Source organism: Carassius gibelio, chromosome B24, assembly GCF_023724105.1.
Source record: "Carassius gibelio isolate Cgi1373 ecotype wild population from Czech Republic chromosome B24, carGib1.2-hapl.c, whole genome shotgun sequence".
Classification (NCBI taxonomy): domain Eukaryota; kingdom Metazoa; phylum Chordata; class Actinopteri; order Cypriniformes; family Cyprinidae; genus Carassius; species Carassius gibelio.
In genome coordinates, this window is record NC_068419.1 from 944,024 (window position 1) to 969,090 (window position 25,067).

At 39.2% G+C, this 25,067-nt stretch overlaps 2 protein-coding genes across 3 annotated transcripts in view; both read left to right on the plus strand.

The window, feature by feature from the left end:
- Positions 1–7,811: 7,811 nt before the first annotated feature.
- LOC128012976 (rho GTPase-activating protein 28-like) lies at positions 7,812–24,301 on the plus strand. Of its 2 annotated transcripts, none has more exons than XM_052595619.1 (15): positions 7,812–7,972; positions 15,118–15,272; positions 16,112–16,332; positions 16,411–16,483; positions 16,770–16,906; positions 17,377–17,542; positions 19,373–19,464; positions 20,659–20,736; positions 20,872–21,031; positions 21,113–21,195; positions 22,511–22,708; positions 22,826–22,960; positions 23,192–23,319; positions 23,404–23,465; positions 23,850–24,301. In XM_052595619.1, exons 1-15 carry the CDS (start codon positions 7,878–7,880, stop codon positions 23,939–23,941), a joined length of 1,875 nt encoding a protein of 624 aa, XP_052451579.1. In that variant the 5' UTR covers positions 7,812–7,877; the 3' UTR covers positions 23,942–24,301. The 2 variants fall into 2 exon arrangements, with proteins under 2 accessions (XP_052451579.1, XP_052451580.1); XM_052595620.1 differs by lacking the exon at positions 7,812–7,972 and adding an exon at positions 10,242–10,314.
- LOC128012969 (receptor-type tyrosine-protein phosphatase mu) overlaps positions 10,199–25,067 on the plus strand; it is a 256,276-nt gene continuing 241,407 nt past the window's right edge. Inside the window, exon 1 of the mRNA XM_052595595.1 lies at positions 10,199–10,212. The gene's annotated coding sequence lies outside the window, so the exon portion shown is untranslated. The remainder of the gene's footprint in view (positions 10,213–25,067) is intronic.

Consider the following 25,067-nt stretch of genomic DNA (forward strand, 5'->3'; position numbering starts at 1 on the left):
TTTCTTAATTATTAACTTATAACAATTATAACAGTAATATATTCAAATGTATTAGAATACTTATTTATAATTATATTGTTTATAATTATTAATTATATTATTATTATTAAATAATAACTTATGACTATACTAGCAAAATGAAGAAACATTTTAAACAACCGAAGGTACTATATATCTCATAAATGCACATCTGCATTACATATTTTTGCATTATTTCACATCTGAATTGCATATTTTTGATCATCTGAATTTCATTTGCATTCATTCGGATTATACAGTTTTAACATTAAAATAATAAACTTAATTTGATTCATATTTGTCAGTCAAACATACATTAAACAGATCAGATTTATGCACGGAAACAATTATTTCTTTAATCAATTATTAATTAACTAATTTCATCTGCTCGATTTTTCTTATAAATACAAATGTTTTCAACGCATTTATTCAAATTGCTTTATCCAGCATATACCCCCCAAAAAGATGGTTTAATAGTTGAAGTGTATAAGATTGAAACAAACTGGACTTTTTGATGATAAATCTATAAAGTTGGTTATCATTTTCAATCTTTGATCTTTTTATTATTATTATTATTATTTCGATTATTTCCGAGTTCCAATTGGATTTATGTCACTCCAAAACCTTTAAGAAAACTCTTTTATTAAACATTATTCTTTTTTTCAAAATGAGCGTAGTATTGTAACATACATTTTAAAATGTAGATAAAAATTCTATTTTATTCTATTATTTTCGGAGTCTGTCTGAGAACTGAAGTTTCTGATGTTCTCCAGCAGAGGTCAGTAGAGTCACTGATCATGATGTGTGTGTGTGTGTGTGTGTGTGTGTGTGTGTGTGTGTGTGTGTGTGTAAGAGCAGCTCATTCATTCATTTATTGTGTTTGTCTGTTAGAACATTATCTGACTTCATTCGATCAGTATCTCAGTTCTCTCCCCAACACACACATCAGTTTACCTCAGTAAAATCATTCTGATGATGATGATGATGAACAGTGTGGTGACTGATAACAGTTGCTCAGTGCAGGACAAAGATTCAAATTTGTCAGTAATCAGGGTCATGCTGTCAGAGGTCAGAGGTCAGCTTCAGAGCCGGTGCTGTGCTGGTTAACTCTCGTCAGCCAGGTCAGAGATTGTGTGTGTGTTTATAATGCTCATAAACATTCCTTCACGGAGGAACGTGCGTCTCGTGTGTCTCGTTCTCACATTCTTTCAGGGGACGTTCTTCTCACTCTCACAGATCACAAACCTGTTCACAAACACTCGCTGCATCCAAACACTGGTCTTTACCCATCATGCACTGGGCATGAGGAAGACGTGACATTTCCTATAAAGGGAAGTACATCAGTAAGACTGATGACTGATGTGTGACTTCAGACGTAAAGAGCCCAAAACAGCTCTAACTGCAACATATTTACATGTGTGTGTGTGTGTGTGTGTGTGTGTGAGAGAGAGAGTGCGCGTGTGTGTGTGTGTGTGTGTTTAAAAATCATGATGCATTTTTACACTAAAGTGGGACTGGCACGTGACTCTGATTATTTGCACCTTTAAGAGAAACACTTCCAGAAAACTTCTGACGCTCGTTTCCTCCTCGAAATAAAATAAAGAAGCTTATTGTGACTTTTTATCTCACACCTCCCACTTTTTTCCCCTCTGAATTATGCTTTCATTTAAAAAATGGAAGAAAAAAGTATGAATTATTATACAAAAAGTCACAATTATTTTTTATAATTCTAGAAATAAATAAATAAACATTTATGCATATATTCTATTTCATAACTAATGTTTATAATAAATAAATGTGCATTTTAAGAGTACAGTAGTTTTGGTAAGGAATTGTTAATAAATGCCCATGAAGAACGTCTATTAGTTTTATGCTCTTGATTTTGTGATTTGATCTACACACACACACACACACACACACACACACTCACTCTCTCTCACACTCACTCTCTCTCTCTCTCTCTCTCACACACACACACACACACACACACTGAGTTAAAGATTAGAGAGCGCTGTGTGGATGGAGGTCGTCAGGGTTCAGAACATTCCAGAATCCTGTAGATTCCTGCGGTCTTACACTCCAGCACATGCAGCACACACAGTCTTCTTCAAGCTCAAGCAGTACAGCGTTGCGCTTGCAACACCAAGGTCAAGGGTTCAGACCCCAGGGAACATAACTGATAAAATGAGTAGTTTGAATGCAATGTAAGTCACTTTGTACTGAAGTTATTTATGAAGTTATTTATGACCACAGACAAACCCATACTTGGGCTTTGAAATAAGGTTATTATCATTAACAAATCTAAAAGAAAAAAAAAATAAACATGAACTGTAATTTAAAATTGGTTAAAAGTTAAAACTGAAGAACTGAACTAACTAAAACTAAAATGAAATAAAAACTATATGGACATTAAAAGAACTAACAAAAATGACAAAAAAAAACCTTAACTAAAATTAAAACAAAACAGAAAATCTAAAAATCTAATTCTAAATAACACTGCTTTGACTTTATAAACCATTTTTATGCAACTATTTATCTCACAATTCTGACTTTTTACTCAGAATTGGGTTTATTTCACTCAATTCTTAGAAAAAAGTCAGTTGTGGGATAAAAAGTTGCAATTACCATTTTTATTTTTTATTCAGTGTCAGAAACAGGATTGCATATGAACTGATCACATGTTTATCCTGAATTCAGTGTGAACCGCTGTGAATAAAAGCATCTTCCAAATGTAAACACATTTCTCCAAGAAGACATCATTTCACTGCTCCTTCAGGGCCAACAGATTACATCATCTCATTAATAATGCAAACGCTTATGGCTCCACACACACACACACACACACACACACACACAAGGGAGAGGTCAGAGGTCACAGGAAGTGGCAGACAGCGAGATCCTCCAGAGATCCTGGAGACATCAGCACTGACCACTCACTTCACCCAGAACGTCTCAATCTGTCAATCAAAGCTCAATCAGTTGATCAGCAGCAGGTCTAGACTCTCAGAGATCACACTGTACACAAGAATTCATGTATGCTTATGAACCCTCTGTGACACTTGTCCTGTACAGTAGATGTGCTTTATGTACATGAAGAACAAGTCAGAATTTCAGTATCACACTATGATAGTTTTTTTTATTAATATTGCTAGTTTTATTGAACATTTTGTGTTAGTGTAATTTTAGTAATGTTTATTTTTATTTTTTATTCTAAAAATGTTTTATAATTTTTTCATATAATTTTTATAATTGTTTTTCTTTTCAGTTTTTGTTATTTAATTCTTAAATGAAAATGAGAACTGCTGCCTTGGCAATTCGTTAAAATAAAATAAATATTTTTTTTCATTATTATTTTATTTCAGTCAAAATGTATTTTATTGCAAGCAGGGTTATTAAAGTTACTAAAACTAAAATCATAAAAAAATAAAATTTTCATTAAACGTTTTTAATCAGCTTTTTATTTATTCAACATTTATCAATGAAAATATGATTTTAAAATATGATATTTGCTGTACTAAAATAGCTAAAACTACAACTGAGATACAAATATAGACTTAAACAACAGCTAAAATGACAAAAACACTAAACAAAAAGACTAAAACTTGCACTAAAATGAAAAATATAGAAACAAAAACTGATTCACAGTATCAATAAAGACTATATACTCAAATAACACAGATTTTTAGCTGTTCGGGTTTCTAGAAGGATCTGTGATGTGATGAACTGCACTGAAGCCTCGTCGCTCATCATTTATTCAGCCTTTGAGCAGAAGCAGCAGTCCTGAAACAGGAAGTGACTGATAGAAATCAATCCTCATGTGCTGAATAAATCATACGCAGAGCACATCTATGAGCTCATGCTCCTACAATCAAACAGACCTTGTGTTTTAATTTCACTTTCATTAGAGACCTTCATTCAAAGAATGCAGAGCATCAATTATAACTGATAATAACTGAGCAGTAAATCATCATATTTTCATGATTACTGAAGATCATGTGACACTGAAGACTGGAGGAATGATGCTGAAAATACAGCGGAGCATCACAGAAATACATTACACTTTAACACAGATTCACACAGAAAACAGATGATTTACACTAGAATAATATCTCACATTTGTACTGCTTTTTATTTTTTTTAATTAAATAAATGCAGGTGAGACAAATATATAAAACCTTATGGTTGCTAGGTGGTTTCTAGGGTGTTATTCAGTTGCCATGGTGTTCTATGTGGTTGCTAGGGTGTTGTTTGGGTGCTAGGTGGTTGCTAGGGTGTTTTGTGTGATTGTTAGGGTGTTATTCAGTTGCTATGGTGTTCTATGTGGTTTCTAGTGTGTTGTTTGGTTGCTTAGGTGTTCTTTGTGATTGTTAAAGTGTTTGGTTGCTAGGTGATTGCTAAGGTGTTTGGTGTGGTTGCTAGGATGTTGTCTGGTTGCTAGGTGGTTGCTAAGGTGTTCTGTGTGGTTGCTAGTGTGTTATTTGATTGCTATGATTTTCTGTATGGTTGTAAGGGTGTTATTTGGTTGCTATGGTGTTCTGTGTGGTTGCTAGGTGGTTTCAAGTGTATTCTTTGTGGTTGCTAGGGTGTTGTTTGGTTGCTAGATGGTTGCTAAGGTGTTTGGTGTGGTTGCTAGTGTGTTGTTTGCTTGCTAGGGTGTTCTGTGAGGTTGTTAGGGTGTTATTCAGTTGCTAGGGTGTTGTTGGGTTGCTAGGGTGTTCTGTGTGGTTGTTAGGGTGTTATTCAGTTGCTAGGGTGTTCTGTGTGGTTGTAAGGGTGTTATTCAGTTGCTAGGGTGTTGTTGGGATGCTAGTGTGTTCTGTGAGGTTGTTAGGGTGTTATTCAGTTGCTAGGGTGTTGCTGGGTTGCTAGGGTGTTCTCTGATTTTGTAAGGGTATTATTCAGTTGTTAGGGTGTTGCTGGGTTGCTAGGGTGTTCTGTGAGGTTGTTAGGGTGTTATTCAGTTGCTAGGGTGTTGTTGGGTTTCTAGGGTGTTCTGTGAGGTTGTTAGGGTGTTATTCAGTTGCTAGGGTGTTGCTGGGTTGCTAGGGTGTTCTCTGAGGTTGTAAGGGTATTTTTCAGTTGCTATGGTGTTGCTGGGTTGCTAGGGTGTTCTCTGAGGTTGTAAGGGTATTATTCAGTTGCTAGGGTGTTGCTGGGTTGCCAGGGTGTTCTCTGAGATTGTAAGGGTATTATTCAGTTGCTAGGGTGTTTTGTGAGCTTGTTAGGGTATTATTCAGTTGCTAGGGTGTTCTGTGAGCTTGTTAGGGTATTATTCAGTTGCTAGGGTGTTCTGTGAGCTTGTTAGGGTATTATTCAGGTGCTAGGGTGTTCTGTGAGCTTGTTAGGGTATTATTCAGTTGCTAGGGTGTTCTGTGAGGTTGTTAGGGTATTATTCAGGTGCTAGGGTGTTCTGTGAGCTTGTTAGGGTATTATTCAGTTGCTATGGTGTTGCTGGGTTGCTAGGGTGTTCTCTGAGGTTGTAAGGGTATTATTCAGTTGCTAGGGTGTTGCTGGGTTGCTAGGGTGCTCTGTGAGGTTGTTAGGGTATTATTCAGTTGCTAGGGTGTTGCTGGGTTGCTAGGGTGCTCTGTGAGGTTGTTAGGGTATTATTCAGTTGCTAGGGTGTTTTGTGAGCTTGTTAGGGTATTATTCAGGTGCTAGGGTGTTCTGTGAGCTTGTTAGGGTATTATTCAGTTGCTAGGGTGTTCTGTGAGCTTGTTAGGGTATTATTCAGGTGCTAGGGTGTTCTGTGAGCTTGTTAGGGTATTATTCAGTTGCTAGGGTGTTCTGTGAGCTTGTTAGGGTATTATTCAGTTGCTAGGGTGTTTTGTGAGCTTGTTAGGGTATTATTCAGTTGCTAGGGTGTTCTGTGAGCTTGTTAGGGTATTATTCAGTTGCTAGGGTGTTCTGTGAGGTTGTTAGGGTATTATTCAGTTGCTAGGGTGTTCTGTGAGCTTGTTAGGGTATTATTCAGTTGCTAGGGTGTTCTGTGAGGTTGTTAGGGTATTATTCAGGTGCTAGGGTGTTCTGTGAGCTTGTTAGGGTATTATTCAGTTGCTAGGGTGTTCTGTGAGGTTGCTCACAGTAAAAGTGATGCTTGTCTTAGCACACAATTTTCTTCTTGAGTTATATCGTGTTATCGTGCACACTGTCCTAAAGCTTTAGATTAGTTGGTTCAGTAAATATAAACGATGAAGAACAGCTGCTGGTTACAGGGGCGGCGTTAGGGGTGGGCTAAGGGGGCTGGAGCCCCAAATGTTTTCAGTAAAGCCCCGAACGTTTTTATTACCACCATGCCATCAATGAGTTTTCATGCCCAATAAAGTAATTTATATTAGAATTTAAATAAATAAATAAATATCTCTCGAGTCTCACGTCTACAGTGTCTGTCAATTTGCGCGTTGTCATTCACACCAAACGAAAACCGCCCACTGAGTCTAGTGCTCCTGACTGACATGTAAACTGGCCAACCATCGATGAGCGTCTGTACGAACCAGCCAATGAAATTAGATCTTTTGGAGGCAGCCGGTTTGTTGGCGTGTAGTATTTTACTAGATCAATTTATTTAAAAATTAAAATGGATATTTCAAAATTCTTCAAAAAAAAAAACAACAACAAAAAACACCGCCAGTCAACAATTGAACGCCAAGATACAACAGCTTCAGGTATCTGTACATTTTAATGATACTATTATATTTCTTTTTCGGTTTTAAATTGTGTCTGATTTAATTTAACGTTACATTTTAAACATCTAACAGTTAACGGTTACGCAGCAGTCTTTAGGACACACACACACAGAGAGAGAGAGAGAGAGAGAGCGGTTTTAATGTTTGGTTAGCACGGTATGTGACATACTTTTCGTGTCAGGGCAACAATGCAATAAACAAGATAATAAAAAAAGACATATTTTGCAATATGTTCCAAACAAAGCATGTTGTAGTGCTCTGCAGCAACACACAGAGTTGTTTACTGAATAAATTTGCTTGAGTAAATGATTCACTGACCCATTCATTAAAACAGTTGCTTACTTTTTTTCTGAATGAATCATCCGCTTCTAACGAATCCAATTATTAAATGAACGACCGACTCACTCATTAAGGCAGTGGCATGCCGCCACCTAGTGGCAAAGTACCATTCTAATTTTTTTCTTCATAATTTAATATTTCTGTATTCCAAATTTTATATTTGATGAATTTTTCTGGGGTAAGCCCCGGATCTCCACTCACCCTAGAACCGGCCCTGGCTGGTTATCAGACGGACAGATGAACAGATAACAGTTCCCCTGTCAGCAGCATTGAACTGTGAATCATAGAGTCTGACTGAAACGATATATGTGGCCACAGAGGAACAGAATCAGTGTGAATTCATCATGACATCAGGACTGAAGAGGAAGAGCTGATGTTTGAAGAAGTTACATAACCAGGTGCTTCATTAACGCCTCGTTTTCTGTGGTGGAATGTCCTTCCTCACAGATGGAACCCGATAAAGAAGAAGTTTTCATTTGTGCCACATGCTTTCATCTCTACATCATTCACACACTTCCATTTGTGTCATTTCATCACTGCAGTATTTCTGTACATTATCAGACATGTGGGAACATGTACATTTATTAAAGTACTTTATTTGATTCTTTGAAACAAGAACCATTAAAAAATAAATTAAGATTAATCGTATTTTTTGTTGATATATGCACGCCCCCGTGCGCTGATCGGACACTGGTGGCTGTAGCTCCGCCCCCGCGAGTCCGCGTTTCATGGCAGTCAAATCTTCACACACACACACACACACACACACACACACACACACACACATACGGGTGAATTACAGCAGAAGCACACACGCGTGCGGTGATCTGATGGATGATGGATGTGACGGACTGTGGCGGAGTGATTCTGACTGCGTTTCATTCATTCACGATTCATGGAGATGAGCAGAAACACAGAGCAGACAACAGGTCAGACACACACACACACACACACACACACACACACGAACTCCACTCATTCTTTGATCTCCTCCGATGTTTTACTTTGAATTGTATGTTGTTTTTAGATCGGGGGTGTTTGTAAAGTTCGTAATTTGATTCTCTTTTGCTCTTTTGCTCCTATTCCGTTGCATTTCATATTTTCTGATGCATTATTTGTTCTTTAGGTCTTTAGTATTGCATTGAGTGAATTGAGTTTGAGTGAGTTTATGCTCTAAACCTGATTTCTGTTCAACTGGATTCTAAACAGTAATAGTTTGTTTTGTTCAGTGATCAGAGTCACTGTCAAATCAAGTTATTAGTCTGTATGAAGCACATATGTTTCACTGTAATTCTGTCATGCTCATGTCTGATCCTGAACATGTTCTTCAAATCTTCAAATATTTGCTGAGTAAATACAGTTTATTGAGCACATGATCATATTCCTCACGTATGTCACTGTGGATAGTGTTTGCTAAAGGAACAAATGCACAGCTATTTAATTAAATAGAACAACTACCATACCCAAATTGATGAAAGCCTGTTTTTGCCATGGAATAACAGGAGTTAATTGCCACTTTTTATTTAATTGCAGCTGAGATATGAAAAAAAAAATTATTCTGAGAAAAAAGTTGCAATTAATAAAGAATAAAAACCTGAATTGCAAGATTTAAACTCAAAATTGTCAGATTAGAATTGCAGAATTTTCAGAATTCTGAAATAAAAAGATACAATGAATTTTATTTATTTATTTATTTGTGTGGCATAAACTCTCTTCCATAGAAATCGTGTGTCATTCCCCTTACTTCTACAGTACTACAGTAAAGTGAAGTGTTTGTGAAGCTGTTCCAGAGTTAGTTTAGTTGTTGCTAGTTCTCTGATGTTCCCAGCATGCATCACTTGTCTTTGTCCTTCAGTGTCTCATCAGATGATGTCATGAGCGAGACGTTTCAGAGTCAGGCAGCGACGGGACGCTCTCCTCTCTTCTGTCTTAAAATGTTTACATTCGATGGGAGCCAGAGAGCGCTCGGTCGTGATGTTCTGTGATTTATGTGCTGCAGGAAAACATAAACACAGCCTGAGTCTGATAGAGCAGGAGTTAGAGTTAATGACAGCGTGAGGAGCAGCTGTAATATCAGTGTGTTTGACTCCAGCTTCAGAGTGCAGCACGCACACACACACACACAGCTGCTGGCTAGAGGTCAGTGGTGTTGTGTTGTATCCTACTAAGTGACTTAATTCACACAGGCTGAAAGCCCCGTTGTGTGTGTGTGTGTGTGTGTGTGTGTGTGTGTGTGTGTGTGTTCTTGCTGAAAGCTCGTTTCTGTCAGTGTTATGTCTTGTACAAAGGGAAGTCCTGTACTCCTGCGAGTCTCTGTGTGTCTCTGAATGAGTCGTGTGCTGCTGTAGCTGACACTGGACATTTGTTTCCACACACACACACACACACACACACACACACACACACACACACACACACACACACACACACACACACACACACACACAAACAAATATATTTTAAAGAATGTTTGTCCGTTTCGGTTCCCAATAAATCCATTAAATGGACAAAAAATACAATGGAAGTCAATTCTGAATGATTTCTGAAGATCATGTGACACTGAAGACTGGAGGAATGATGCTGAAAATACAGCGGAGCATCACAGAAATAAATTACACTTTAACACAGATTCACACAGAAAACAGATGTTTTACATTAGAATAACATTTCACAATTTTTACTCTATTTTTTAAAAGAATGAATGCTACTCTGGTAAGCAGAGGAGACGTATTTCATAGAAAATCTTACCAACCCATATACTTTGTCAAAGGAATGCAACAGATATTAACTACTGCTAACAAATAATAATAAATACTGTAACAAATGTAATGCCCACTGTTAGTAAATTTGAGTTAATGCACTAATGGGATCTTATTGCAAAAATCTAGATTTCGCAAAAAGTAAAACAAGCAACATTCTGAATCTGACATGCAGCTATTGATAAGCTCGGCTCTATTTCTATGTGATGATCACTGATGGTGTGACTGATGCTCTGAAGATCAAGATAGTCTTCGGAATGTCTCAGATATTCCTCAGAATTCTGTTCTCTGTGGAACCTCTGAACTCTTTCATTGAGAAGAGACATGTGAACTCTAGACTGACTCTGGCTATAACGAGCCATAAAGTGTGTGAGGCTGATCTGAGATCAGGAGCGAGGGACATCAGTGCTGTCCGACCACATTCCAGCGGACTGGAAGAACAGCAGAATTCCTGCCAGAAACACTTCAGTCGCGTCCGGAGGCACAGAGAGCACACACACCAACATGCACAGGTAATCAGAGCAGCTTTACTACGGTAAACCAGCCTTTAGTGCTGTAAATGATGTGTTTGTGGGTCAGATGAGGAAGAGAGAGTTGGTAAACACGGGGTTAATGAGGGTTTGAGTGATAAGGACTGCAGATAAGAGCCGCTGTCATCATCATAAACTCTGTGTGTGTTTGAAGAAAAGATGGTTAATATTTCATCTCTAAGCTCTGATTAAAACTGAACAGGTTTCATTTATTGGTTGTTATTTCTTGGGTTTAATTTTAACGTTTGCATTTATTACTTTATCCAAAACACGAGCACGTGTTCATGCATTACGAACAACAACAGGAGTGTGAATTTAAGAGTAATACAAGAAGAATTAGGGTTTGTGCCACTGTTTTTTATCCAGTGGTGTTTTTTATAAGCTAAAGCTCTTGGTTTTCTCATATTGAAATCAATTATATTTTAAAAAGGTAAAAATGTGCTGATTCAACTGAAAATACTTACTCCGCTGTCTTACAAAAGTCCTGTTTCATCGAATACGAAAGGTTTATTATACTTTCTAAGTTTGGATGAACTATGAAATTAGCCAAATGAAGTTAAAGGAACATGAACATTATATTGCATTATTAGTTATACACCCCAGTAATAGAAGCAGTACCATGGTATTCTTTGAGTTATCTCGTTATATTGTGTGTATATTGGAAGGTAAAGCTCAAACAAAGCAGTTTTGGTGGGTCACAGGAAGTGTGAACGCATTAGAGATTGTGTTTTGTGTAAATGAATTATTGACATGCTGCTGTGTGTTAGTTACTCTCTCTCTCTCTCTCTCTCTCTCTCTCACACACACACACACACACACACGATGTTTGTGTGTCTTCAGCACAGTCACACTGCTTTGCATGAACGTGAGGAAGCACATTTGACTGGTAAATCGTACCGTTGACGTGAGAAACACTCAAGGTGTTTGGTTGGGAGTTTTTGTTTGGTGACTGAAACTAAATCGTGTTTTCCCTCGCCTCACGAGTGTTTGAGCTCTATCAGATGTGTGACTGAATCTAAACATGGCTTAGAAACTACAGAAATGTTCTCTGGTGTATTTGGAGAGGTTTGCTCCTGATCCTCGTGCTCGGTGTGATGTGAAGCCGTTTCTCTGACGGTCTGACGCTCGTCATGTTCTGTCTGAGAGCGTCGTCACTGAGGCTCATAGGAAGTTAATGTTGTGGGATTGATTTCTGTGGGTGTGTTCAGGGTGATATAGAGCACACACTTTCAGTCGCTTGAGCCAAACAGGAAGCTTCAGTGGTAGTGGACTTCCTTTTCTGTAAAAGCACACACACACTCACACACTGCCATTCAAAAGTTTGAGCTCATTAGGATTGTTTTTTGTTTTGTTTTTTGAAAGAGAGAAATACTTTTATTCATCAAAGAGGCATTAGATTAATGAAAAGAGGCATTTCTAATCTTATAAAAGATTTCTATTTCAAATAAATGCTGTTCTTTTGAACTTTCTGTTTATCTGTGAATCCTGAAAAATAAAATGCATCACAGTTTCCACAGAAATATTGCGACCCTAACCCTAAGACTGAAAATACAGCGGAGCATCACAGAAATACATTACACTTCAACACAGATTCACACAGAAATAATACATTAGAATAATATTTCACTATTTGATCAAATAAAAGCAGCCTCTGTGAACAGGAGAGACTCTTTCAGAAATATTAAAAAAATCTCACCACTCCCAAACGTCTGACAGGTCGTGTTTGTGAAAAATGAGATCACATTCTTAATATAACACATATTACTAATACTGCACATACTGTAATTTCATTATTTTGGACCAGTGCCATGGTATTACTCTTTAAAGGTACAGGAATATGAATATGGTAATCATTTAGTATCAAGGCACGGGAACACAATATTTAGATTTTTTTGCTCCCTCAGATTCCAGATTTTTAAATAAAGTTGTCCTCCAAACCACACATCACTGGAGAGATGATTTATTCAGCTTCAGATGATGTATGAATCACTAAATAGACTCTTCTGACTGGTTGGTGCTCCAGGGTCAGACACTGATCTTTAAACCCTCTTCTGTCACGCTGTATGCTGGTTTAGTGTGTGTTGGTCATCAGTGGACACTAACCCTCTTCATCTGAAGCTGCATTAGCTGATATGAATCTTTAAAGTCCAGAGCCGCTCTATAGATCCGCTGTTAGCAGCTAATGCTTCTGCTTTCACCCGCTGGAGCATTAGCTGTGACTGCTGACGAGGTGCACCGGCCCGAGCTGATTAAATACAGTGTGTGGGGTGTTTAGGCTGTGCACTGCATTTTAATCAACATTCCCTTTCTAGTCTGCACCGAAATGCTCACGCATTTGAGTTTGAGTGTGTAAACTGATTGCCAAGTCAAGCATCACTAATGTTTAGTGAGGAAGAACCTGCTGGCCAGTTCTCCGGTTGAGATTTTTAACGATTCATTCCAATGTAATGGTTTGCCACAATAGTTTAAAAGCCACAATTTTTAGCAAATGTGACCCGGGGTCATAAAGGTCAGTTTTTTAAAATTGAGATTAATACATCATCTGAAAGCTGAATAAAGCTTCATATTTCATGCATCTTTTCTGCAAAGATGTTTAACAAGTGAAGTTGTTTTACATTTATACCATGTTGAACTTCATGCACTGTAAAAAAAAAAAATCTAAAGTTGAGAGAACTTAAAAGTTTAAGGCACCCAGCTTCAGCACCATCTCTTTCTAAGCTTGTTATTCCCTGAAGAACCTTCTTTTGCCACAAAGAAGCTTTTGTGAAATGTAAAGGTTCTTCAGATGTTACATTTTCTTTATGAAACCATTTAGATTAAACTGTTCTTCTGTGGCGTCACTGTGAAGCACCTTTATGTTTCAGAGTGCAGTCCTAGTTTGGCTCCGCTGGAATCTGAAAGGTATTTTTAGACTCCAGATGTTTCTCTTTAAGAGTTTGGGATTGAAGCGGCTTGCGTTCCTGATGGATTCATGCTGGTTTGTGCCGCCCGGAGAGTGAAAACTTCTCCAGGAGACACATGGCTCAGTCCTTCTGATGAGATGGAGATGGTTTGATCTGATCAATCTTCAAGAGCTGAGAAAGTGGTACATCATGAACCTTTCTGAAACACAAGCAGAGTTCAGTTGTGTTTGTTCCAGCTGTCGAGGTTCCTGGAGGAATGAGCTCATGGTTTCTGCGTCTCAAGCAGCTAGCACATGTTTTGAGTTTAGCTGACCTGCATTCATCACGGGGGGCTGCGGGTCGAGCTCATGAGAGTTGAGCTGGTCAGACGCTGAGCGGGGAATCATCAGTGTCATCTGCTTTCAGTGTGTCTCATTCAGGATGGACACTCATCAGGGCAGTTCTTTTTATTTTTGTGGTCTGCACAGGATTATTTTTACTTGATTTAACAATGAAACTAGTCAATATCTGACCACACACACACACACACAAACACACACACACACACTCTCTCTCTCTCTCTCTCTCTCTCACACACACACACACTCTCTCTCTCTCACACACACACACACACATAAACACACACACTCTCTCACACACACACACACACACACTCTGACACTGACACTGACACTAACACTCACTCTCACTCTCTCTCTCTCTCTCTCTCTCTCTCTCTCACTCACACACACACACACACACACACACACACACTGATGTCCATTGTCCAAAGCTCATCTGTCCATTCAGACTTGGAGACACACAGATGTGTGTAATTTAGGAAAGCACTTCCAGATGTCGGTGTCTAATGACCGTAACAGTATTCCCAACACCGCTGCTTTAGTTTAAACAAACATCTCAATCCAGCGAAACATAAATGACCCGCAGAACTCAGCTCTGTACGAGCGCTCGAATCATTTACAAACCACAGCTTTTGATCGCATCAGGAACAAAATCATCTGTTAGAACGTTTCTGTTTGGCCTTTCCACCGGAAGACTCTTTACTTGTTTTAAAAATCAGAAAACTGTTACAGTCAGGGTTATTACAGCTGAAGCTGAAGAACAACATTTCATTCTACGACATTAAAGAAATCTTACTGTAATAACATACAATGATGCACTAAAATAACTAAAACTAGAAAATAAACATGTATAAAAACTAGACACATTAAACAATTGTGTGTGTGTGTGTGTGTGAGCGAGCGTGAGAGAGATAGAGAGTGTGTGTGTGTGTGTGTGAGCGTGAGAGAGAGAGAGAGAGAGAGTGTGTGTGTGTTTGTGTGTGTGAGCATGAGAGAAAGAGAGTGTGTGTGTGTGTGTGAGTGAGAGAGTGAGAGAAAGAGTGTGTGTGTGTGAGAGAGAGAGTGTTTGTGTGTGTGTGAGAGAGTTTCTGTGTGTGTGTGTGTGTGTGTGTGAGTGAGAGAGTGAGTGAGAGAAAGAGTGTGTTTGTGTGAGAGAGAGAGTGTTTGTGTGTGTGTGAGAGAGTTTCTGTGTGTGTGTGTGTGTGTGTGTGTGTGTGTGTTAGTGTTAGTGTCAGTGTGTGTGTGTGTGTGAGAGAGAGAGAGAGAGAGAGAGAGAAAGAGTGTGTGTGTGTGAGAGAGACCTAGGGTTAGGTGTAGGGTTGGTGAAGGGCGATAGAATATACAGTTTCTACAGTTTCTACATAAAAACCATTACACCTATGGGATGAACACACTTTACACAAAAACAAACGTGTGTGTGTGTGTGTCAGTGTGTGTGTGTGTGTGTGTGTTAGTGTGTGAGTGTGTGTGTCCAGCGTGCAGGGGATCTCAGATGCTACTGATGCAGACTGTCACAGGTTCAGTTTCTCGTGTCTCTGCAGGAAAGCTCAGTATCAGCGGAGAGGTCTGTCTCCCTGCGCTGCGGAGCGCTGTGTGTCCCGGGACTCGATGGAGGACTACTGGAGTGAGATGAAGAGCATCGAGGAGGAGCGTCAGGGAGCAGCGGAGGAGCAGACGGAGCGGAGCAGCATGGATGGTGTGTGTGGAGCTCAAACCCGTGCTCTTAGAGTTAACCTTTTATAATCATCATTAAGGCCTAAAGGTCTTTGCACACTGATTCGGAGGCAGTGTGTAAACACGTTTGACACAACATGAGGTCGTATTTATATTTGACCATGCAAAAATTTCTAACAAGAATTTTGGACTCCCCTCTAAAAAGAATAAAACAAATCTATGTGAACAAAATGCAAGGTTTGGCCATTTGCAATCCATATTATATGCACCCACAGCAATATGTCAAGCACTAAATAATGTACCTTAATGTATTTTAAATTAAAAGAACAATTTCAGTACACACCTTATTGATTTATGCTTACTTTATGAAGACAAGCAGATGAGCCCAAGAATATGAATGTAATGTAATTCAATGTTTGCTTTATTCTGAAACATTAATTTAATGTGAAACTTTGTGTGTTGCATTTTTATCATGAGTTCATCTGCTTGCATGTACAAAACATGCATCATCAGTAAGGTGTGCTCTGAATTTCGCCTTTTACAAATCCAGGAACTGCACACAGAATGTAAAATGCCTCTCATCTCTTGTTAAACGAAGCACTGCATTCAGAATATCACACACATCTCAAAAGAAAACATGTTATGACATTGAAAACTGAGTCAAAGGCTGAGAATGAGTGTGTGGTTCTGTAGATCTGTCGTGTGCTTCTGCTGTTTGAGCGTCAGCTTTCAGAAACTGTGACAAGGAAAGATTTTATAAGCAGTGGAGCAAAGCTGTGTTTTGTCCTCCATATGAGCGATTGTGTAAGTGTGTAAGTGCATCATGTGAAACATATGAGTGGTGTGTGTTTGATGTTTCAGAGGCGGAGCTTGAGGAGGCGTGGCTGCAGGAGGCGGGGCTCTCCACACTGGTGACAGGAACACAGAGTGATGGTCCGGCGGAGGCTCTTCTCTGCACGCTCACACACTCACAGGCCGCTATGGTGAAGAAACGACTGGACAACTTCACGCAGACGCTGCGCAAGAGGAACAAGCAGCCCATGAGACACGTGCGAGACGTCTTCTCCACACCCGACGCCTCGGTGAGCACAAACCAGTGCTTCTGATTGGTCCACACCTCATGAATCTGTGTGTGATAATGTGATTTTGTTCTCTTACAGTCTGAACTCACTCCTCCGGTTTCTCCAAACGGACGGATCGCTCTCAAACTGCCGCAGTGGAATCCACCGAAAGGTCAGACACCATTTGACCCTTTTTTACAAGATGTATTTACATTGAGATGCATTCATCCAGCAGACACACAAAAGAGGAATATCACTAACATTTTAGCACGAGACAGTATGTTTACAGTGCATGATGGAAATATAAACTAGATCGGTACATAAAAGCAATGATACAAAGCAGAAAAGAGAAGATGATGATGATTGTTTAAATGGAGTTTTTATGGTTTCGGTTTATCTTCAAACCAAACTTTATTCAGACATTACTGAGGTTAGTTCTTGTGTATATGTGTGTCCAGTTCCTGCGGACAGCAGCTCTTCAGAGACCATCCTTCTGTCGTTGGACGTGCCGTATTCAGAAGCGGCTCGAGCTCATCGGAGAGACCGTGAATGCCAAGACTGCAGGAGGATCTGTAAAGACGACAGGGATTTACCGGTGCGTTCCATCTGTCATCCTGTCGCTCATTGAATGGGGATTCTTCAAACTGATTCCTTCAAATTTAAAGACATACCTGCAGCTGTATTTTCAGCATCATTCCTATAGTCTTCAGTGTCACATGATCTCCAGAAATCAGAATAATATGATGATTTACTGCTCAAGAAATTATAAAATGTCTTTTTTAAAATGTCACTTTTGATCAATTTAATGATTTCTTGCTAAATAGGAGTATCAATCTCTTTCAAAAGACAAAAACAGTCTTGCGAGCAATAGTGTATATCAGGTCCAAATAAAACAAACGAAACCCTGTCCTTCTTGTGAAGACGGGATAGAAAGCTGTCCAGCTCTCTCATAATGCACCTTTTACTGGCAGTGTTTGTTCTGTTGCTTGAAACAAACAAGCAACCGAGAGCATCTTCCCTGGATAGTGAGCTCAGATCAGATGTGCTTTGTGGTCTGCTCTTCAGAGATTTCAGATCGTGAGGCCCAGACAGGGCTTGACACGGGTGAGCGATCTGTCGTCTGAGGACATCAAGAAGATCAGCTGCATCTCCCTGATCGAGCTGACCACCTTCTACGACTTCCTGGGCATCGAGATGAAGAGGAGCCGCGTGGTGCGCAGTAAAGCACGAGGTGGGTGTCGCTCACATTCAGACTCAGAAACCAAGGAAAAACAGCTTTAAACACCCACAGACAGCAGGATACGATTACCATCCTAAAGCTCCATAAAACATGATGTCACCATAGTACATGTCCACGAAAACCATGGTATTACCATAAGTATCCAGAAACATGGTGTTACCAGGGTAAATGTCCACAAATACCATAGTATGTGCACAAAACATCACTTTAACATAGTTAATATTTACAAAACTTGGTGTTGCCATTGTGAATATCCAGAAAACCTGGTATTATTATAGTAAATGTCCAAAAATCATTGTTTCTTTGGTAAATGTTCATAAAACATGGCGTTCCTGTGGTAAATGTTCATAAAACATGGGGTTACCATGGTAAATGTTCATAAAACATGGCTTTCCTGTGGTAAATGTTCATAAAACATAGGGTTACCATGGTAAATGTTCATAAAACATGGCGTTCCTGTGGTAAATGTTCATAAAACATGGGGTTACCATGGTAAATGTTCATAAAACATGGGGTTACCATGGTAAATGTTCATAAAACATGGCGCTCCTGTGGTAAAGGTTCATAAAACATGGGGTTACCATGGTAAATGTTCATAAAACATGGCGTTCCTGTGGTAAATGTTCATAAAACATGGGGTTACCATGGTAAATGTTCATAAAACATGGGGTTACCATGGTAAATGTTCATAAAACATGGCGTTCCTGTGGTAAATGTTCAGAAAACATGGGGTTACCATGGTAAATGTTCATAAAACATGGGGTTACCATGGTAAATGTTCATAAAACATGGCGTTCCTGTGGTAAATGTTCATAAAACATGGGGTTACCATGGTAAATGTTCATAAAACATGGCGTTCCTGTGGTAAATGTTCATAAAACATGGGGTTACCATGGTAAATGTTCATAAAACATGGCGTTCCTGTGGTAAATGTTCATAAAACATGGGGTTACCATGGTAAATGTTCATAAAACATGGCGTTCCTGTGGTAAATGTTCATAAAACATGGGGTTACCATGGTAAATGTTCATAAAACATGGCGTTCCTGTGGTAAATGTTCATAAAACATGGGGTTACCATGGTAAATATTCATAAAACATGGGGTTACCATGGTAAATGTTCATAAAACATGGCGTTCCTGTGGTAAATGTTCATAGAACATGGGGTTACCATGGTAAATGTTCATAAAACATGGGGTTACCATGGTAAATGTTCATAAAACATGGCGTTCCTGTGGTAAATGTTCATAAAACATGGCGTTCCTGTGGTAAATGTTCATAAAACATGGGGTTACCGTGGTAAATGTTCATAAAACATGGGGTTACCGTGGTAAATGTTCATAAAACATGGCGTTCCTGTGGTAAATGTTTATAAAACATAGGGTTACCATGGTAAATGTTCATAAAACATGGGGTTACCATGGTAAATGTTCATAAAACATGGCGTTCCTGTGGTAAATGTTTATAAAACATAGGGTTACCATGGTAAATGTCCATAAATATGGTGTTATCATAGTAATTGTGCACAAAACATGGTGTTACCATAGTAAAAGTTCATAAAACACTGCTGTTACCGTGCTAAATGTTCATAAAACATGGCTTTATCGTGGTAGATGTTCATAAAATATGGCGTTCCCGTGGTAAATGTTCATAAAACATGGTGGTAAATGTGCACAAAACCATGGTATTAACATAGTAATTGTGTAAGTGCCTAGACCACATGGCATTGTCATTTTGAATATGAAGAAAACATGGTGTTACTATAGTAAATGTCAGAAACCATGTAAAACTGTCTGTAAATGCTGTCGTTTTGTTCCCACAGACAGTGGGATATTCGGCGTTCCTCTCAATACGTTGCTGGAAAACGACCAGAAGAAATACCCGGGTTCCAGAGTTCCTCTGGTTTTCAAGAAGGTACATTCATCTGTCATTCTTTGGTTATTAGAAACGAGGCTGGAATGTTGTGATGGAGATTGCAAGTGCTGGGTTTTCTGGAAAGTTCCCAGTCAGCACTTCTCATGGCTCCGATACTCATTCCTCCCGCATCCTTGGATGGAGCAAATCTCTCTTATCCTGACCCCACGGCCCACGCTCATCTCCGTTACAGAGGATTTCCAAAAAACAAGGGCAGTGGCCAGAAGTGCTTTGGTTTGTTTTACACGCCTGCGTTGACCTCTGTGTTAAGTGGAATGATGGAGGCCGTCTATTGTTTCACTGGAGAGAGATTTACTGAGGAAACACTTAGAAACACAGAGAAGGATGATTAAAATAGATGCTTTCAAAAACCTTCAGCAGTCAATCGCTCACCCTGAGATTCTTCCAGCATTGCAACACATTCAGCAATTGTGTTGGGGAACTCGAGAGCTGACGGGAAGATACTGGTAGAAGGCCTCCACACACATCTGAGTCTGACGCTCTTATCAATGACCGATAAAGACTCTGTGTGTCTGAATGAGCTGGAATCTCAATCATCTCTGGAAGAAAACAACAGCACACAGACGGCGTTCTGCTGCTGTTTACAAGACACTTCAAGCTACTTTAAACAATACTGTGGAATTACCATGGTACATGTTCAAGAAAACATGGTTTTCCAATAGGAAATTTCCAGAAAACAATGTAACTGTGGTAAATTTCCGGAATACATGGTGTTACCACTGTAAATTTCTAGACAACATTATCTTGTCAGTGTGAATATCCAGAAAACATGTTGTTACCATAGTAAATGTCAAGAAAACATGGTGTTGGAGTACTAAATTTCTCACAAAACATGGTGTTTGCCATAGTAAATTTCCAGAAATACATAGTTCTACCATAGTAAATTTCCAGAAACTATGGTCTTACCATAGTGAATATCCAAAAAACATGGTTTTATCATAGAAAGAGTCCAAAAAAACATGGTGTTTCCATAGAAAAAGTAAAAAAACATGGAGTTACCATAGTAAATATCCATAAAACATGATGTTACCATGGTAAATTTCCAGATGACATGGTGTTAACACAATAGATGTCTGGAAAGCATGGTGTTACTGTGGTAAATGTCTGGAAAACATGGTGTTGGAGTACTAAATTTTTCATAAAACATGATATTTGACATGTTCCTGGTTTCAGTTGTTGTCTAAACTGGAGGAGACGGGCTTACAGACGGAGGGGATCCTCAGGGTCCCAGGATCAGCGGCCAGAGTGAAGGTAAATGATCATATTTTATGTTATATGATAGCGAGTCCGGATGTTGATGTCTGATCCTGGAACGCTGTTGTATATCTGAAAGAGTGGTGTAAACAGCAAGGTACTTTACTGAAGATGGTTTGTGTTTGTCCTCAGCATCTGCGTCAGGAGCTGGAGCTGAAGTTCTACGAGGATCGTTTCGACTGGGATCAGGTGCGGCAGAACGACGCGGCCGGTCTGTTGAAGATGTTCATCCGTGAGCTGCCGTATCCTCTGCTGACCACACAGCACCTGCCGGCGTTCACAGCCGCTCAGAGTGAGTCTGGACACCACACCTGCTCTCTTCACTGACCGCTCAGTGTCACGTCTCTCATCTCTCTGTCTGTCCATCTGTCAGGTATCTCATCACCCAAACATCAGATCCAAGCTCTTCATCTTCTCATCATGCTGCTTCCTGAAGCCAACAGAGACACACTGAAGGTCTGTTCATCTCATCATCACGCTCACACACGCTTCCTGATGCACAAAACTACACAACTGGACTTTAAGCAGTTCTTAAGATCCTTGACCCCTCATTGTCAGTATTTAAACACCATCGAAGATATTTCTAACATTTAATTCAAAGATACTAGTGGTGATATATTAAAATATACAATTATTATAGCTGTTTAAGTCTATTTAAACCTTATTTTGTCTTATAAGTTATTTTAAGACACATTTTGGCCCCCCTAGAAGTATGCTGAGGCCCCCTAGTGGCTCCCAGACCCCCGCTTGAGAACTGCAATTTAGAAAGAGTTCTATTTTAACAGTTTTATATAAGTACATATATATATATATATATAAACAAAACATTTACTCACCCTAAACTTTTGAATGGAAGCAATAAGCAAAAATTATGAAAATTCAGGTTTCATCACAGGAAAAAATTATATTTAACAATTTATTCACATAGTAAATACTTATTTTACATTATAATAATATTTCACTATTTTTCTGTTTTACTGCATTTTTTATTAAATAAATGCAGCTTTGATGAGCAGAAGAAACATTACAAATCTTACTGATCTCAAACCTTTGAAAGGCAGAGTAAATCTGGGAATGTCGTCTAAAAGTGCAGGTGTTTTTTTGTGTGTTAGTGTTAGTGCATGTTGTTTAGATAGTTGAGTAAACGTGTGTTTGTGTGGGTAAAGTATTGACATGAGCATGTTCTCAGGTGAAGCTGATGAGTAACCTGTGATGACACACACACACACACACACACACACACACAGAGGTTTGACGTCATGCGTCATGCATTCAGTTTGATCTCTGCTGAAATCAGATATTAATGCAGTGTCGATGCACTACAGACGCTCAAACAGCAGAGCCAGCAACGCCAAGGTCACGGGTTCGACTCCCAGGGAACGAATAAACTTCAAATGCAATGCGAGTGGAATGAATGCATGTGAATGTGAAGTCACTGGAACTTCTGTTTGGAGACTGTCAGATTTTTCTCTCTAGTAATATAACCCCTAAGCAACAAAAGGGATAGTTCACCCCAAAATGAAAATTCTGTCATTAAATACTCACCCTCATGTCGTTCCAAACCTGTAAGACCTTCGTTCATCTTCAGAGCACGGAGTAAGATATTACTGATGAAATCCGAGAGCTCTCTGACCCTCAATATACAGCAAAGTAAGGACATCGTTAAAACAGTAAATGAAGGCAAATTAACCCTTTGAGTACATTATGGAAGTGTAGTTTTTTGTTGTAACAAGTCATCAACATGAGGGTGATGTTTGCCGTTTGTTCTCAGGCTCTTCTGGAGTTCCTCAGGAAGGTGGTGGCGTACGAGGAGAAGAACCGCATGAGTCTGTGGAACGTCTCTATGATCGTGGCACCGAACCTCTTCACGTTCCGCGGGAAGAACGTCAAGCAGGAGGAGATGCTGAGTGCGGTCGCTTCGGCCCAGCTCGTGCGCCTCCTCATTACCCATCAGGACCTGCTGTGGACGGTGAGCGCCAGTGACGTCATCAGCGGCGCTCATGAATATTAATGAGCTATCCTAGCTGATTGGCTGACACTGGGAGAGTCGTTGTGACGGATGTTTGTCCTCTCTTCATATCCGCAGGTCCCGTGTTTTCTGATCTCACATGTCCGGAAAATGAACGAAGCCGCCGCGGGCAAGAAAACACCGACTTCAGAGAAGAGCAAACGCAGGCTACTGAAGAGATGGAACATGGAGAAAGAGCGCGAGCGCAGTGAAGTGAGTGCTCATGGGATTGCTTCTCTGATCATCGCATTACTGAATACAGCACATGGCTAATCTGGATGAAACCTTGTTTAGTTGTGAATCCGTTTATTGATTCATTCATAAAGATTTGGCGCCACCTTCTGGATACAAACGCACGCTGTTAGCGGAGTGATACAAACGCTGAAAAGTCTCTGTGATCATTGGAACTAATTGTTAAAAGGGAAACCTGTCTGTATTCCTCAGGTCACTGACCTTCACGACGGGGTCATCAGAGTTCACGCGCCGCTCCACGCCAAGGTTTCCATGGCGATTCAGCTGAACGCCGAGATGAAGGCCAGAGACATAATGGCGCGCTTCGACGTCGAGAACGGGTGAGTGAACGAACGAACTAATGAATGAACGAACGCAGCGGTCACGTGACTGAACCGATGTTAACCGATGAATGCTGATTACAGACGCAGCTCACACAGCATCAGAAGACAGAGACAGCATCTGTTCGAGACCGGAGGAAACATCGGTGAGTCCAACGTTATTATTGATAATAATCATAATAGTAGTCAAACCAAAAATGATTCAGACAGCATATAACTAACTGTATAATTGCTATTTGTGAGTAAGAAACAGTTTAAAAATCCTGGTAATTAAAGATAAACCAGTGTGAACCACTATTACTTTTAGTGTTTTTTTTTTGTTTATATTTAATTTAACTTTAATTCTACACTTTTAGTTATTCTGCTGCATTTAGTTATTTATATTAGTTATAATTATTAATATTTATTTTTATATTTTAGAAGAACAGTCATCAGTTTTAGTGATGATGCAGAAAAATCGAAACATCATTATGAATTTATAAGTTGAAGTTATGACAAAAATTGACTAGTTTTTATTTTGTTGTCTCTAGGCGAGCGCTGCCTGGATCCAGACGCACATTTACTAGACGTTTACCGTGTTAACCCTCACTGTGAATGGGTGTTAAAGTCACGGGCGACCTGAAGGTGTATGTTTACCACAGAAGACCATCAGCTGATCAGAGGTCAGAGGTCAAACTGGTCAATGCTGGTCATTGAGTTCTTTTGGTGCCAAAACGGTGACCTCCTCGATCAGAAGCCGTCGTCAGGACGCATGCTTCAGCGCTTCAAACCACTGGCCAGTGTAAAACACAGCATGTACATAATATTTATACCACTAATTTATCCCACTGTATCATAATGATTGAGTATTGTTTGTATACGCTGCATGTTTGTGATGAAGCCGTGTGAACCTGAACACTACAGACCCTCACTGATCCTCTGAAGAACACGAGTGCCGCATATTTCACACGCAAATCACAAGATTATACAGCCATTTAAATTACGTTATTTTCATGAAGAAAAAAAAATTGCCCCAAAATTTATTTGACTGTTTTCATGTATTACATTTCTTTTGTATTATATAAACAAGTACATACAGTATGTGCTGTGTGTATGTGTGTGTGTCTGTATGTATCACACACACACACACACACACACACACACACACACACATATATATATATATATATATATATATATATATATATATATATATATATATATATATATATATACTTTAAACCAAGCTAAATGAATTTTTGCTACTGGGTTTGGGTGTGATATACGAGCTGGATGTGTTCTTGTGAGATTCATCAGCACGGGTCAATATTACCTCTAATTATTAAACCAGATAAATATTAACGCCAGCGTCATCAAGCACTAACTGGATTAATGAAGGACTCGAACGAGAATCCAGAAACATTACAGTTCATGAACTACAGAAACAAAGCCACACAAATGAAGACAGAAGATCATTCAGAAGCCAATGACCTTTGACCTTTCACTAGATGAGAGATGTATATCATATTCTCAGTGTCTGCCATCATCATCATCATCATCATTCTCGTTCTTATCGATGCTCTGAATTTAAATTTTGTTAGTTTTTTTTTACTTGAAAAGCAATTTTTTTATGTGCGATACCAGTTAATTTTTATTTTTTTATTCATTTTTTATACAAGGTGTTTTTGCTGTTTGTGTTGAAGATCATTTATTGTGCTCATGATGAATGTGTTGGGGTTTTATTATAATGCTGAGCGTTACATAGAAGC

What these genes read in the sequence shown, in the direction of transcription:
- LOC128012976 (XM_052595619.1), top strand. Translation starts at nt 7,878, where the DNA reads ATGATGGATGTGACGGACTGTGGCGGAGTGATTCTGACTGCGTTTCAT. An exon ending in GGCGTTCACAGCCGCTCAGA is followed by an intron (nt 21,032 to 21,112) that starts GTGAGTCTGGAC and finishes TCCATCTGTCAG; the next exon opens with GTATCTCATCACCCAAACAT. An exon ending in CGAGACCGGAGGAAACATCG is followed by an intron (nt 23,466 to 23,849) that starts GTGAGTCCAACG and finishes TGTTGTCTCTAG; the next exon opens with GCGAGCGCTGCCTGGATCCA.